This window comes from Bacillus rossius, chromosome 14, assembly GCF_032445375.1.
Source record: "Bacillus rossius redtenbacheri isolate Brsri chromosome 14, Brsri_v3, whole genome shotgun sequence".
NCBI classification, from domain to species: domain Eukaryota; kingdom Metazoa; phylum Arthropoda; class Insecta; order Phasmatodea; family Bacillidae; genus Bacillus; species Bacillus rossius.
In genome coordinates, this window is record NC_086341.1 from 46,222,121 (window position 1) to 46,235,589 (window position 13,469).

Sequence of the window (13,469 nt, forward strand, 5' to 3'; positions counted from 1 at the left end):
AAAAAATTGGTTGTCTGTAAAGTCGGTTTACGGACGATAGTTTAACGTGACAACGTCATAACAAAACATTGATGAAATGATTGCATACTTTTATGAATAAAATTGAATCATTTTTATTGAATTATAACTATTTTGTATGGATACAAAGAAGTAATGAAAAAAAATCTACAATTTAATTGACAAATTTACTTTTATTTGCGCTCATTAATTCAAATATGTTTATTACTTTAACGAAGAGATTATTTTAACTATAACTTTTATACATGTTTGCTATTTAACTTCTTCCAATCTGTGTTATTCTGTTAAGGATAGGACGATGATAGGAAACGTAGGAAACGAATGGGAGTGTTTCAAGTTTAATGTGCCTCGAAAAAGGCAAATCGATGGTTGTTCCAATCGAGTGGAAGAGAGATAGATGCGGCGCAAGCGTACAATGAGCGTAACGGGACAATGTGCGTAACGGGACACTTTTTCGTGCGTGCAACCGGCGTTCATCTATTTATTAGACGTCACGTCAAAAAAGTTTCGCTTCTAAAACCAATATTTTTTGAACTGTCAACATTACCCCGTCCAAAACTGCGAATATCGCATAACTTGTAGGGTTTTCAACTGATTCTTTATTAAAAGGTTATTATTTTCTTTCTATTAGAAAAAAAAATATTTTTAAACTTAACCAGGTCCCAGGGTTTTTGTCCCCATTCCCCACTCTAAATGGCTCTGTTCGTGTAATGGGAGTGCAATTGTCTTACCACTGCTTTTGTTACCAACAGACTCTGAGCTCGTTGGGCAAATACAGTAGGCTGCGGTTTCTTTGTTTTTTTTTTTTGTTTTGTGCGGGTGGTAGCATCGAGGGGGCGCGGCCCACCTGCCTGGCGGACCGCGACTGTGGACGCAGTGCGCGGCGGGGGTTGACCGTAGTAACTGTACACGGCGCGCGCCTGCCCTGGCTTCCGGTGTGTCCCCGCGCGACGCCACCTCGTTTCCTCGACTGCGCTGCCCGCTCCCCGCCCGTGGCATATCTTAGTCGTCTGTGCCCGTGGCTTTGATTGCCCCTTCCGCGGAGCGAGTAGGCCTGTCCGCGGTGCGACCCTGTCGGGCGGGTTGCCGCGATCCCGCTCGTCAGGGGCTCGGTTACCGCGGGTGAGATGGAGTACACTCCACTTGCCCTAAAGTCATTCGACCTAAAGGTCGTATGACTAGTCGGGCAAATGACGTTTAGGAGATATGACTTTTAGGGCAAGTGACTTTTAGGCCAAGTGACGTTTAGGAGGTATGACATTTAGGGCAAATGCCTTTTAGGCCAAGTGACTTTTAGGAGATATGACTTTTAGGGCAAATGACTGAAGGATTATTTTAAATTTTAGGAAAGTGGCGTTTAGGAGATATGATTTTTAGGTCAAATGACGCGCACCGGCGAGATACAGTTGTCCATAAGAGACTGTCCCAGTTAAAATTATTTCATAGTATCAATTGCAGGGGGTGCCTCCCATTTTAGGTCAACATTTTATATTTACAGTAATTACAGATAAACTTGTAGACTTTTTCAACTGTTCAACTTTCACGAAATGAAAAATGTATACAGCGCATACTTTTTGCATAAGCAGCTGCCAAAGTTACATTTTTAACGTTCTTTGAGTTGTACAAATGAGAATTTAATTGATTGCAGAACTGAAACTTTTTAGGTTTAACTGAAATGCCACTGGCTACTTCAAGAAATGGTTTGTTTTTCTTTCAGAAAATATTAATTAATTTTACCTGGAATTTCAAAATTCTCAAATTTGTTACGATTTTGGGTTTGTGGGGGGGGGGGGGGGTTAACCCGAAGCTAGAATCTTACCCAGATGCAAGCTCGGCTTTAGATCTCGCTCGTTGATACCAGACTATCTTATTTATTTAATACGTCTTGTCGACAGCTAGGTCATCGAAGTCCGGACACTCACTAAACTAACACCGCTCAGGAAAATCGAAAGAGGAATCTGCGAAAAGCCTTCATTCTTGAACCATGGAGTTTGGAACTGTCAGGAGATGGCATGTTGCGACGTAGTTACTCCACTATCGCCATGTATCAACACTCAAAACAGCACGGAAATTGTGTTTGAACCGCTCCTGATTATGGTTAATAAATATGAATTGGAGTGTTTCATCGTTGAAAAAAAATCATATATGTATCTTTGAAATGAAGTCCTTTAAAACTGTTCACACGCTGCATCAACTGGACCAGAAGCATCTTCATCCAGCATCAATGCAGTGAGCAATGCATCTGCCTGGATTCATGTGGGGAAACCAGGACTTGGCTGGACGGGGATTCGAACCCGAGTCCTCCAGACTACGCAAGGCTGTGGACTTTGCTCGTGTAGTATCGCCACGATCATCTTTGCGTAACTTCAGAAGAGTCTAGCGACAGCAATGCTACCTTCCTGCAACTGCCGCACCGCTTACGCTCGTTCCGGGGCCGGCTGCCGCACCGCTCAGGCTCGTTCCGGGGCCGGCGGCACGATCATATATGTCATCTAAAACTTCAAATTATCAAATATGGCCTCATGGCTGAGCGCTCAGCGGCGCTATCATCTAAACGTAAGGTTGACGGTTCGAATCCCGGCAGGTACGAACTTTTTTTTGTACTTGTAAAAATAAATACGATCACGTAACATTTCAAAAGTAATAAATATATTTGAATAATGAATGCAAATAAAAGTATATTTATTAATTAAATTGTAATTTTCAGGTAAGGACATGATAACTAATGGTCAATTAGGTTAGGTTAGCTACATTATAAATACTTTAAAACTTTGTGGACGGTTGATTTGGTTAGGATAGCTACATTAAAGATACTGTGAAATCATGTAAACTGTTTCCTAGCGCTGGATAGCTACATATTAAAAAGTTATTTGCTAAGCAACCATAAAATGATTTTACAGTAATTCTAATGTAGCTATACTTACCTAATATAACCAACCATCCACTAAACAGTCTATGTGGCATTTTTATACTGGAGAGAAAAAACGCGCGCTTAAAAATAAACAACATCCAGGGGGTAGGCGCTCCCGATCGGCTAATTTCGGAAAGGATCGGCATTTGCGGCCAGTTGCAGGAAGGTTGCATTGCTGTCGCTAGACTCTTGTCGTAACTTCACGTGAAAGCCCTTCATTTACCTTCGCGACTGTGGACGGCAGAGCTGGGCAAAACTGTAAACAACAATTGCAGGCAAAGGAAAATTGTTTGATCTCAAACAGATAATGTACATGTGTAATCTGCTGCCATGTATCAAGTTTTCGTAATCTACCAATTAAGATTTTTTAAATTATTATTTAGAAAACCAGCATTGAAGCCTCCAACTACCTTATATACACGTATACCCTTTTGCTTTTGACTGCCTCAATTCCAAAGTAGTAAATTTTTATTGTTTTTGCTACCGATTCCTGTTTGTGGAATATGGATATTTTTTCTGTCAGGTTTGCTCGGTAACGATACAAAATATGTGACGGTTGGGTCCGAATAAAAACATTATGTTAAAATTATCGAATAATCTAAAATTCTATATTATTGAATGGGAGAAAAAGTGCAAGAATTTTTTTTTGTTGTTGATAGGAACTAGGTAGATAGATAATTCGAGCTCGAAATTTGTAGCTTTGTAGATTTTATCTGTGTTATGAATATTTTGTTGCCGATATCAGGTAATAAAAATCATTAGGTACACTCATTAGCTAGTATGAAGTGGGCACTGAGTTAACTTAAATGGCACTGTTTCACATTACAAATTGTGGCTGTTTGAAAAAAAAAATTAACTGTGCTGTTTCACAATAAATATTATTTTAGATTTCACCTGACGTGTTGAAACTGGTACTTTCACATGCCTGTTGAAATTTAACAGGTTACTATTTCTCATCTCTAGTGAACAGGCTCTTTTTTTTACCCCCTCCGCCCACAAAGTATGGAAGAAATAGTAGTATTTCTAGAGACCGGAAAAATTCGCGGGTTCAATGACCTCCAGGATCGACTCCAATATCCTCTACACACTCGGGCAAATGCCAACTGTTCATTGGCTGCTGGCTTGTGAGTCGTCTCGACTGGGTGACCTGTGATTCGACACTTCTATGAGTGAGGGTCTCTAATTGGCCCTCAGTCCTCCAGATTAACAGTGAACCAATGACAGAAGCAGCACTAAGGTATAATTATTTTAATTTTAGCATAACACGAAATGAACCCGCGAATTTTTCAGGTCTCTAAATGTTTCGCCGTGGAGGGCGTTGGAAAGGACATGGTCATGCTTCGTGCTTGTACGACGAGACCGCACTCGGTGCTGCTTGCGACCTGCGCGTTGAGGGGAACTCGTCATTAGTCTCGCCCTCTGAGTTCCTGGCGCTGCCGTGGTGACTTCACATTGATGGTAAGCAACGCATCTCTGGTTTTAATATTCACTACTCAAGATTCCTTGCGTGACCGCTTCCAAAACACTTCACATACAAACACGTATTGTGACCAATGAGCTTGGAATGTGTGAATAGAGAAATAACCGTAGCTAAAATACGTGGCTACCAAAATAAGAGTGAATTGATTTTCACTGGTTTGTTTCGCCTGATGATGGCTTATGTACTACTTCTCTCAATCAGTGTAGCTGTGTTAGCAATGTATTATGGAAGCTGCTGTCCAGTGGGCGGGCCCGAAGATACTTCAAGAGAACTAGGTCTCGGGTCTCGGCAATTGGAGTTCCTTCCCCGTGTAGCCTTCTGACCTGCTCCACTGCACACGAGGGAAGCCTTCATTTCACAGACGAGAGAGCCACGCCCGTAGTTCCCCGAAGGTTGCTTAGCAAATAACTTTATAATATGTAGCTATCCAGGGCTAGGAAACCGTTTACATGATTTCAAAGTATCTTTAATGTAGCTATCCTAACCTAATTGACCATTATTATCATGAGTTGTCCAAAATAAAAAAAAAAACCGAAGATGCACGATCGGGCGTTTGGCTCTCTCGTCTGTGAAATGAAGGCTTCCCCTGCGCATGAGCATGGTCTCCGGCCTGGAGCGCATGCGCAGTAGACACCGCCTGACGTCACGAGTCCGGCGCGGCCTTCAAAACGGAACGGAATCCCTCTCAGCAGGTAATTAGGACCCCCGCCCACCCGGGCACACACACGGTGCGCAGAGCTTCAGGAAAAACAACGCGATTTCAAAACTACTCAACACATCCGAGTGGAGTATGTTCAACGAAAAGAATTTAAGAGTTTGCTGAGGTCCGAAAAGTTCTTTTGATTTCGGATTACGTTTTTAAACTGTATTTTTAGAAGAGTTAATAATGGTTAAAACGTATGTTTTCAGAGTAAATTTTAGGCGTACAACAACCTGTACAGATTCTTGAAAGCACTCAAGGGACTTGCATTACACCTTTATCTTCATTTCTCGGCCATGTAATGTTACGGTCACCGCTCAGATCTCACAGTTGTCCTGTGACGACGAGAAGACTGCGCGCCAGTCCAGAGGAGACACCGCGCTAGAAGCACCAGCGAGCGTCGCGCTTATCATCCCGCCTCACCGACACACGTACACCCATGTATAGGCGGGCTCCTAACTAAATATTATCCATTTGCGGTAAAATGTCACGCGTGTTCATAATTAATATCACTTGCGTGACGTTTTACTACCTGGAAATAAAGTATGGTAAATATTGGTGAGAAAATAACACCCAACAAGAAATAAAAAAAAAAAGTTATCGGAATGATTTAAGAGATATTATTTTTACCTAATAATGACAAGGTAATTAAATTTATAACATGGCTTGTGAGAGTGAGCCTTAATGGTTGTGATTCTATTATTTCGTGGTTTTTTTTCACATGCTTTTAAATACAAAAGCTTATGCTACTAAACAAGCCCTGATTATGAACTTGAAGGAAACCTTTATTTTTGTACTGAAATCATGAAATCATGTGGTACACAGTTTTGAATTAACCGTTTGTAAATAGACTTAATCTTAAATATTTTGGTATGTCATTCATAAATCAACAAAAAAAAAAAATGGTTTTCCCCAAACCATGCACACCTAGTTTTTTCCCCCCAGAGATTTAGGAAAACCTAATTTTTAGTGATTTAATGAAAGCTATACTTAAAATAAAGATTTTAAAAGGAAAGCTACATGCTAAACGTTAATTCAATACTGTATACCACACGGTTTCATGATTTCAGCACATTCTAGGATTGACTTGAAAATTTGCATTTAATTTCACGAAGTCCCAAATTGTGTCTGACTGAGACAAATGTGTGATTTGACCACGTGAACATAGGACGTCATGCGTGGTGTGGGCGATGGTCCGAATCGGGGACGCACCACAACGCCGAACGTACATAAACGCCGAAAACCATAACGCCGAATGCAAAATTGACTACAACGCCGAATTACCACAACACCAAAATACATTAACCCCGAAAAATGTCATTGCAGGACTGCCACAAAGGTTAGGTTAGGTAAGGTTAACACACAAATTCATTCCGTTGTTTTTTATTTTGCTCCTGTGGCCCCCCGTCCCCGCAGCAACATTTTTCGACGTTACTGTATTTCGGCGTTGTGGTACACAGCAGTTTTCTAGCTGTCGGCGTTGCGGTCAATTTGGCATTCGGTGTTATTGTACGTTCGGCGTTGTGGTATTTCGGCGTTGTGGTAACGACCTGTCCGAATCTCTCTGGCCAACTTGAACTTTTTGTCCCAATCTGTGTCCTTTGGTAGCGTAGAAGAACTAACACTCGTGATATTTGCCGTTTCCGGTTCCCGTTTAAAAAAAAAAAGGTAAACGGAAAGTAACTGACGGTGAGGTAAGAAGCCAAGAGCAGTGAGACTTAATCGATTAGTGCTGTCCGTTTTCAAAGGCCGTGTGCAGTGTGATATTATGCACGTTTATTGAGTTTTTCTTTGTTTGTTCACTAATGTTTATTATTACAACAAATATTATATTTATAACTATCGGCAAGTGAACGACTAACATAAACACATAATTTTTTTTTGTAATAGAAAAATTAGCAAACAGACAAAAAAATTGCAACTATACAGTAAAATTTCATGTATATGCACGAATATTTTAATTATCTCACCAGCTCACCTTTGAATTGTATTATATATGAATGAATATAACCAGTGTTGAAAAAAATACGAATTAAAAAGACATGAGATGGACTCGATCCAGAGACCCCAGCAATCACGGAACTTGAACGCTGACCACTCCACCACCGCCATATCGCGCTAACGTTCACAACGCACCGGTACATATTCCGACGCGCAAAACTTCTCTTGCGTTTTCCCCCGAAAACGCCTAAGTAGTACGCCTTACTCGCACATCATGCTGCCCTGATGGACTACCGAAAGCGTGCAAAGCTTGGATGGAATACGTGATCCCGTAGCGTCGTAGCGTCGTAGCGTCGTAGCGTCGTAGCGTTCCCCTCGCGAGTTGGCCGGGAAGCCTTCTTTTCACAGACGAGAGAGCCAAACGCCCGATCGTGCATCTTCGGTTTTTTTTGTTCATTGTAACTCGTGATAACTAATCGTCAATTAGGTTAGGTTAGTTACATTATAAATACTTTAAAACTTTGTGGACGGTTGATTTGGTTAGGATAGCTACATTAAAGATACTGTGAAATCATAGAAACGGTTTCCTAGCCCTGGATAGCTACATATTAAAAAGTTATTTGCTAAGCAGCCATAAAATGATTTTACAGTATTTTTAACGTAGCTATACTTACCTAATATAACCAACCATCCACAATGTTTTGAAGTACTTATAATGTTGCTAACCTATCCTAATCGACCGCAAAATTGAATGCCACACCGGTTTATACAATGAGATAGAACGGAAAAAGAAGCGAGCATGAACTTGGGGGAACCCCGGGTGTGGCTCTCTCGTCTGTGAGATGAAGGCTTCCCGAGTTGGCCCCACGTGCTGGTGCTTCATTCACGGGATGGCGCCGGCGGTCTGCGGGGCAGGTGGCGGTGACCTTGAGAGGTCGTCGTGCGGACCGGCTGCTGGTTCCACGCCTTAAGGTACGTTTTGCAAGGAGCGTTTCTAGCGATGATCGACCGTTGACGTGTTTTCCCAGAAGCGTCTTTTCGCACGCGTTTTTCGGCAGTCTGTTCGCAGAGTTGTGCAAGGGTGGTTTTTTTTTAAGTTTTCTGTGCGTTTTGAGGTAGCCTGAAATGAGTTTGAGTAAGAGAAAGAAGGCTTTAATTAAGTACCTCTTGGTTGAGGAAATTTTTGATGAAGAATTGCTTCAATCCTACGCAGAACCAAGATTTGAGAAACATCCGTTATTTAAAGCTAGAAATGAAGAGGGATTCTTTCAGACATTGATAGCAAATCATCTTCGTGAAGACAATAAATTTTCTGAATTTTTCAGGGTTTCAATATCCCAGTTAGATTTTATGCTTAGTTTGATAAAAGATGACATCCAGAAGCTAGCTTGCAACGTAAGTCAATACCCTGTCACACCTGATGAGAAACTTGCCATCACACTGAGGTAAGGAAAAAAATCACTGAACAGTTGATTGGAAAAAACATCTGTGACTTCCTAGGAATATTGTAATGAAATAAAAAAAATCCGTTAAAAATTCTTTCTAAAACCTTAATTGTATTGTGGATTAATTTCACAAATAAATCGCCTTAATATTAAATAAGTCTATTGAAATGTTTGAGGTTTTTTCCAGTCTTCTGTGTTAAAGTTATTCAAAAGTAATTTATTGAGGGTAAATGAATTATACAAATCAAATAATTTTTTTTAAATAATTGAAAATACTCACTAAAGGAGATGAAAAAGTAATACTAAATGTATATTCAATGGACTAGTTGTAAACATTCATTACAAAAAAGCTAATTATTAATAATGTTTTGGAAAGGCGGCTGGTATTCTGTATCATGAGAACCGGAAGTTGAAACATTTACACGTTTGGCAGCAGGTTGCGGTGAATAAATCGGTAATGTAGTAAAACCACAGTCAACAGACGAAGAATAAATATGAGTTAAGTTTGAGATTCGTTTTGCTATTTCCACTCTTGGTACAATACAAATAATCGTAGTAACACACACTTTTGTGACAATGAGCAGCGTACCGCCCTTGACGAATAATCGCTCGCGACTGCGATTATATTTGCCTCGCGACCAGCGACTGAAGCGGGCCCGCGATCGACGCTAGCGACTCTGGCGATCAACGCTCGTGGCCACACAAACGTATGTAAACACCATCTGACCGGTTGCTCGCGATCATCGCTGAGCGATCATCGCTAGAGACGCTCCTTGCAAAACGTACCTTTAGTCGCGCACAGAGCTCCACAGATAACCTACGCATTTTGCAAACGAGGTGTCTCTTCACGAAAAGCGTTCAGAGCGCACTAGTACCCCTGTTTCCGTATTCAGTTTTTACAAAACTGTAGTTCTAGGAGCATGAGAACGTCTAGAACATGTGCTTTCAGAATAATGTTTTGGGCGTGAAACTATCGGTAAAACATTCTTTAAGGCACTCACGTGACTTGAAGTATACATTTCTCCGCCCATGGTCGCCGCCCACATGTCATTGTTGGGAAGCCTTCATTTCACAGACGAGAGAGCCACACCCGAAGTTCATGCTTGCTTCCCCCCCCCCCCCCTCCCCCGGTTCTATGTCATTGTATAAACCGGTGGGGCATTAAATTTGGCGGTCGATTAGGATAGGTTAGCTACATTATGAATACTTTAAAACATTGTGGATGGTTGGTTATATTAGGTAAGTATAGCTGCATTAAAAATACTGTAAAATCATTTTATGGTTGCTTAGCAAATAACTTTCTAATATGTAGCTATCCAGGGCTAGGAAACCGTTTACATGATTTCACGGTATCTTTAATGTAGCTATCCCAACCAAATCAACCGTCCACAATGTTTTAAAGTATTTATAATGTAGCTAACCTAACCTTTTACAATGGACCAAAAAAAAAAAACCCGAAGATGCACGATCGGTCGTTTGGCTCTCTCGTCTGTGAAAATAAGGCTTCCCGTCATTGTTGCCCAATGCACGACGAGAAGACATAACCGCGCTAGAAGCGCCAGTCTCACTGACAACTAGCCAGGGCCGGATTCAGAGGTCTGGAGGCCTCGGGGCAACACAGGAGCGGAGGCCCCCTGGCCACAAATTATTTTACAAATAAAATTAACAATTTTTTTCAGTCGAGTTTTCCAATAAATAATTTATTGTGTAATCAAGTAGATTCTCTTAGTATTTAAAAAAAAAACATACATACATATAATCGGAGACAAGAATTATATGAAACTAAATTTTAGTGTTAATGAATATTTCTGTTAATATTTAACAATAATATAATCATGTATGTACAAAGTACTGTAGGTAAAGGTAAAACAGCAAAAAAAGAATATCAAAGGAAAAGATGTTTACTAGTGTTTACTTGTCGGAATTCGAAAGATTTTTTTTCTCCCGAAGTCTTCCGTTTGTGGGGGGCCCTCCGTTTGTGGAGGCCCCGGGGCTTTCGCCCCGGTTGCCCTCCCCTAAATCCGGCCCTGGACACACACACACACCCCCGACCAGGCGGGCCTATTGAAGTCTCTGGTCGACACGCGGTCACTAGGCCCGTTCTACAATGACACAGAGACGGAGACAATAACCGGGGACTTGTCACTATCGCTTCAGCCGCCTCCACTGCGCACGGTGACGCAACAAAAGGCACCCAACGAGTTAGAATTATACGGTTACGACAATTGAAATTAGTTAAAAGAAGGAAAAAAAATTGGTTGTCTGTAAAGTCGGTTTACGGACGATAGTTCAACGTGACAACGTCATAACAAAACATTGATGAAATGATTGCATACTTTTATGAATAAAATTGAATCATTTTTATTGAATTATGTATCACTATTTTGTATGGATACAAAGAAGGAGTGAAATGAAATCTACAATTTAAGTGATAAATTTACTTTTATTTGCACTCATTAATTCAAATATGTTTATTACTTTAACGAAGAAATTATTTTAACTATAACTTTTATACATGTTTTCTATTTAACTTCTTCCAATATGTGTTATTCTGTTAAGGATAGGACGATGATAGGAAAAGTAGAAAACGATTGGGAGTGTTTCAAGGATGATGTGAAGGAAAATGGCTTACCCAACACCAAGATGCAGTCAAAAATAATATATTCGCGCCACGGACTCTGCAGCAATGCTAGGAGGAACGGGTTAGCAAAGAGCAATGAAAATGTTACATTGAAATGCATGAAAACAGAATTACGCCACGGACTCGGTCGCAATGCTAGGAGGTTCAGGTTAGCAAAGAGCAATATGAAATGACCGTTACGGGACACAGCGAAAGGGACAATGTGCGTAACGGGACACTTTTTCGTGCGTGCAGCCGGGGTTAATCGATTTATTAGACGTCACGTCAAAAAAAGATCTCCGAGAACATAACACCGCAAGTATTTGCGTACCTATATAATAAAAATAAACCTCGCACTAGGTATACCTGTAATTGAAACAGTTGTTAACGTATTTCAAAACGTAAACAACATGGTTAATGCCACTGCCAAATGTTCGGCTTCTATTGGTCGCAAGGGGTAACGTAAACGGCGGAGCTGGGCGCTGCCGAACTGATCCGTTCGGGTCCGTGACCGCATGCGTGCTATTGTGGACACTTCGCTTACGTGTTCCGTGTCCACTTCCGTATCGGACGATTGAGGCAATGAAAGTGGACGAGGTGCAATGGAGGTCTATGTGGAAAGGTCGTTATTAATTTTTCGTACCAATGTGTCCCAAGTGTCTTCAAACTGATATATATTTTTATCATAAATTGAAAAAAAGAAGTTTTTATTACATTAAACATGAGAGGTGCAGTCAGCTTTAAATCACATGAAATACATATATATTTTTTTCCCCTTTCTGACAGTGTTGGTAGCATAGTTAAAGGAATATTGGAAGTGTTAACATAATACTGTGCAGGAAGACAATTTTATAGTCTATTCTGCACTTTGTGTATGCTTGTTGGAGTGTATGTTAGTTAATGTGTGTAATTATTATTCACTTGTGCTATCTGGCATGATAAGAGGGTGAAGTGGGGGGTTACTACAGGTGTAAACAGAGAAAATAGGCAAAAGTCAGGGAAATTAGAATATGTGGAAAAGTGGGGTAAATCGCCAAATATTTCAGTATAAAATGAAAATACCTTTTCTGCCAATGTATAGGCACCTCAAAAACTGCTTAAACGTTAATTAATCATAAAATTTCAATGATTTTCCTATTCGTGAAACCCTTGTCTATTTCTGTAAACACTAAGGGGTAACTGATTTCCGGATATTTACTTACAAGTTTGATAGGTACCTTACATTAGGTGAATCTTAGCAATTGAATACAATATGTGTATCTATGTAAAATGTAAATTAATTTTTCTAAGGCGTCATATTTGAAAGCACATCTTTTCCCCCCGAAAAAGAAACACCTAGTGAGAGATACTGGATAATTTGTATCTGGAAGGTCAGGGAAACTTGTCGCTTGAGAGCTGGAAAAGCTGTAAACATCAGGGAATTTCTGAATTTCAAGCTTGTAGAAACCTTGAAATGAGAAAAAGGGAAAGACTCGGGAAATAATAAGTGTAAACCCTGGTAAGGTCATATACATTGTCATGTGTTTGTTGAGCCAGGATCGAATCAGTGCTAATGCTGAGTTGTGGCATCTCTTGTTTCAGTTCTGATTGTGAGGATAGAGCGATAAACTTTGTCCGTGTGTTGAGCCAGGATTGAATCAGTGCTAATGTTAAGTCGTGGCATCTCTTTTTTCAGATCTGATTGTGAGGATAGAGTGATAAACATTGTCCACGGTTGAGCCAGGATTGAATCAGTGCTAATGCTGAGTTGTGGCATCTCTTGTTTCAGTTCTGATTGTGACGATAGAGTGATAAACATTGTCTACGGTTGAGCCAGGATTGAATCAGTGCTAATGTTAAGTCGTGGCATCTCTTTTTTCAGATCTGATTGTGAGGATAGAGCGATAAACATTGTCCACGGTTGAGCTAGGATTGAATCAGTGCTAATGTTAAGTTGTGGCATCTCTTGTTTCAGATCTGATTGTGAGGATAGAGCGATAAACGTTGCGCAGTTCGCGATGGACGGCAGCGTGCAGTCGAGCGAGGAGCTAGCCCTGGCGTCCGATGTGTTCGACCAGTTCTGTGGGGCCTCGACCCAGAAGGCAATCTTGGGACTTCACCGACACCTGTGCGACCTGCTGCACGTCAAGCCTACCAACTTTCCCAACTTCTACCCCAAACTCAAGGTGAGGGTACCATCATTTGTGCACTCTATGTAGACTCCAGTATGCTAATGTTTCATTATGTTTCGATAACATTGACATGTTAAGTTTTTTAAAATTGATGGTATAACATTCGTAGGTTTTTTTTCTCAGATTGAATTTTTGCAAATACTGTTATATAAAAAAAAAATTCATGTGTTAAGTTATTTTATT

The 13,469-nt window shown here is 40.6% G+C and overlaps 1 protein-coding gene across 3 annotated transcripts in view; it reads left to right on the top strand.

Annotated features, from left to right (window-relative positions):
• LOC134538857 (F-actin-monooxygenase Mical) overlaps window positions 1–13,469 on the top strand; it is a 232,538-nt gene that overhangs the window by 120,536 nt on the left and 98,533 nt on the right. For 2 of the 3 annotated variants that reach the window (XM_063380420.1, XM_063380419.1), the window contains exon 3: window positions 13,070–13,280. In XM_063380420.1, the coding sequence (XP_063236490.1) occupies window positions 13,113–13,280 (168 nt within the window). In that variant the 5' untranslated portion in view covers window positions 13,070–13,112. Of the gene's footprint in view, window positions 1–4,219; window positions 4,388–13,069; window positions 13,281–13,469 lie in introns of all 3 variants that reach the window. The other variant, XM_063380418.1, reaches the window with a different exon arrangement.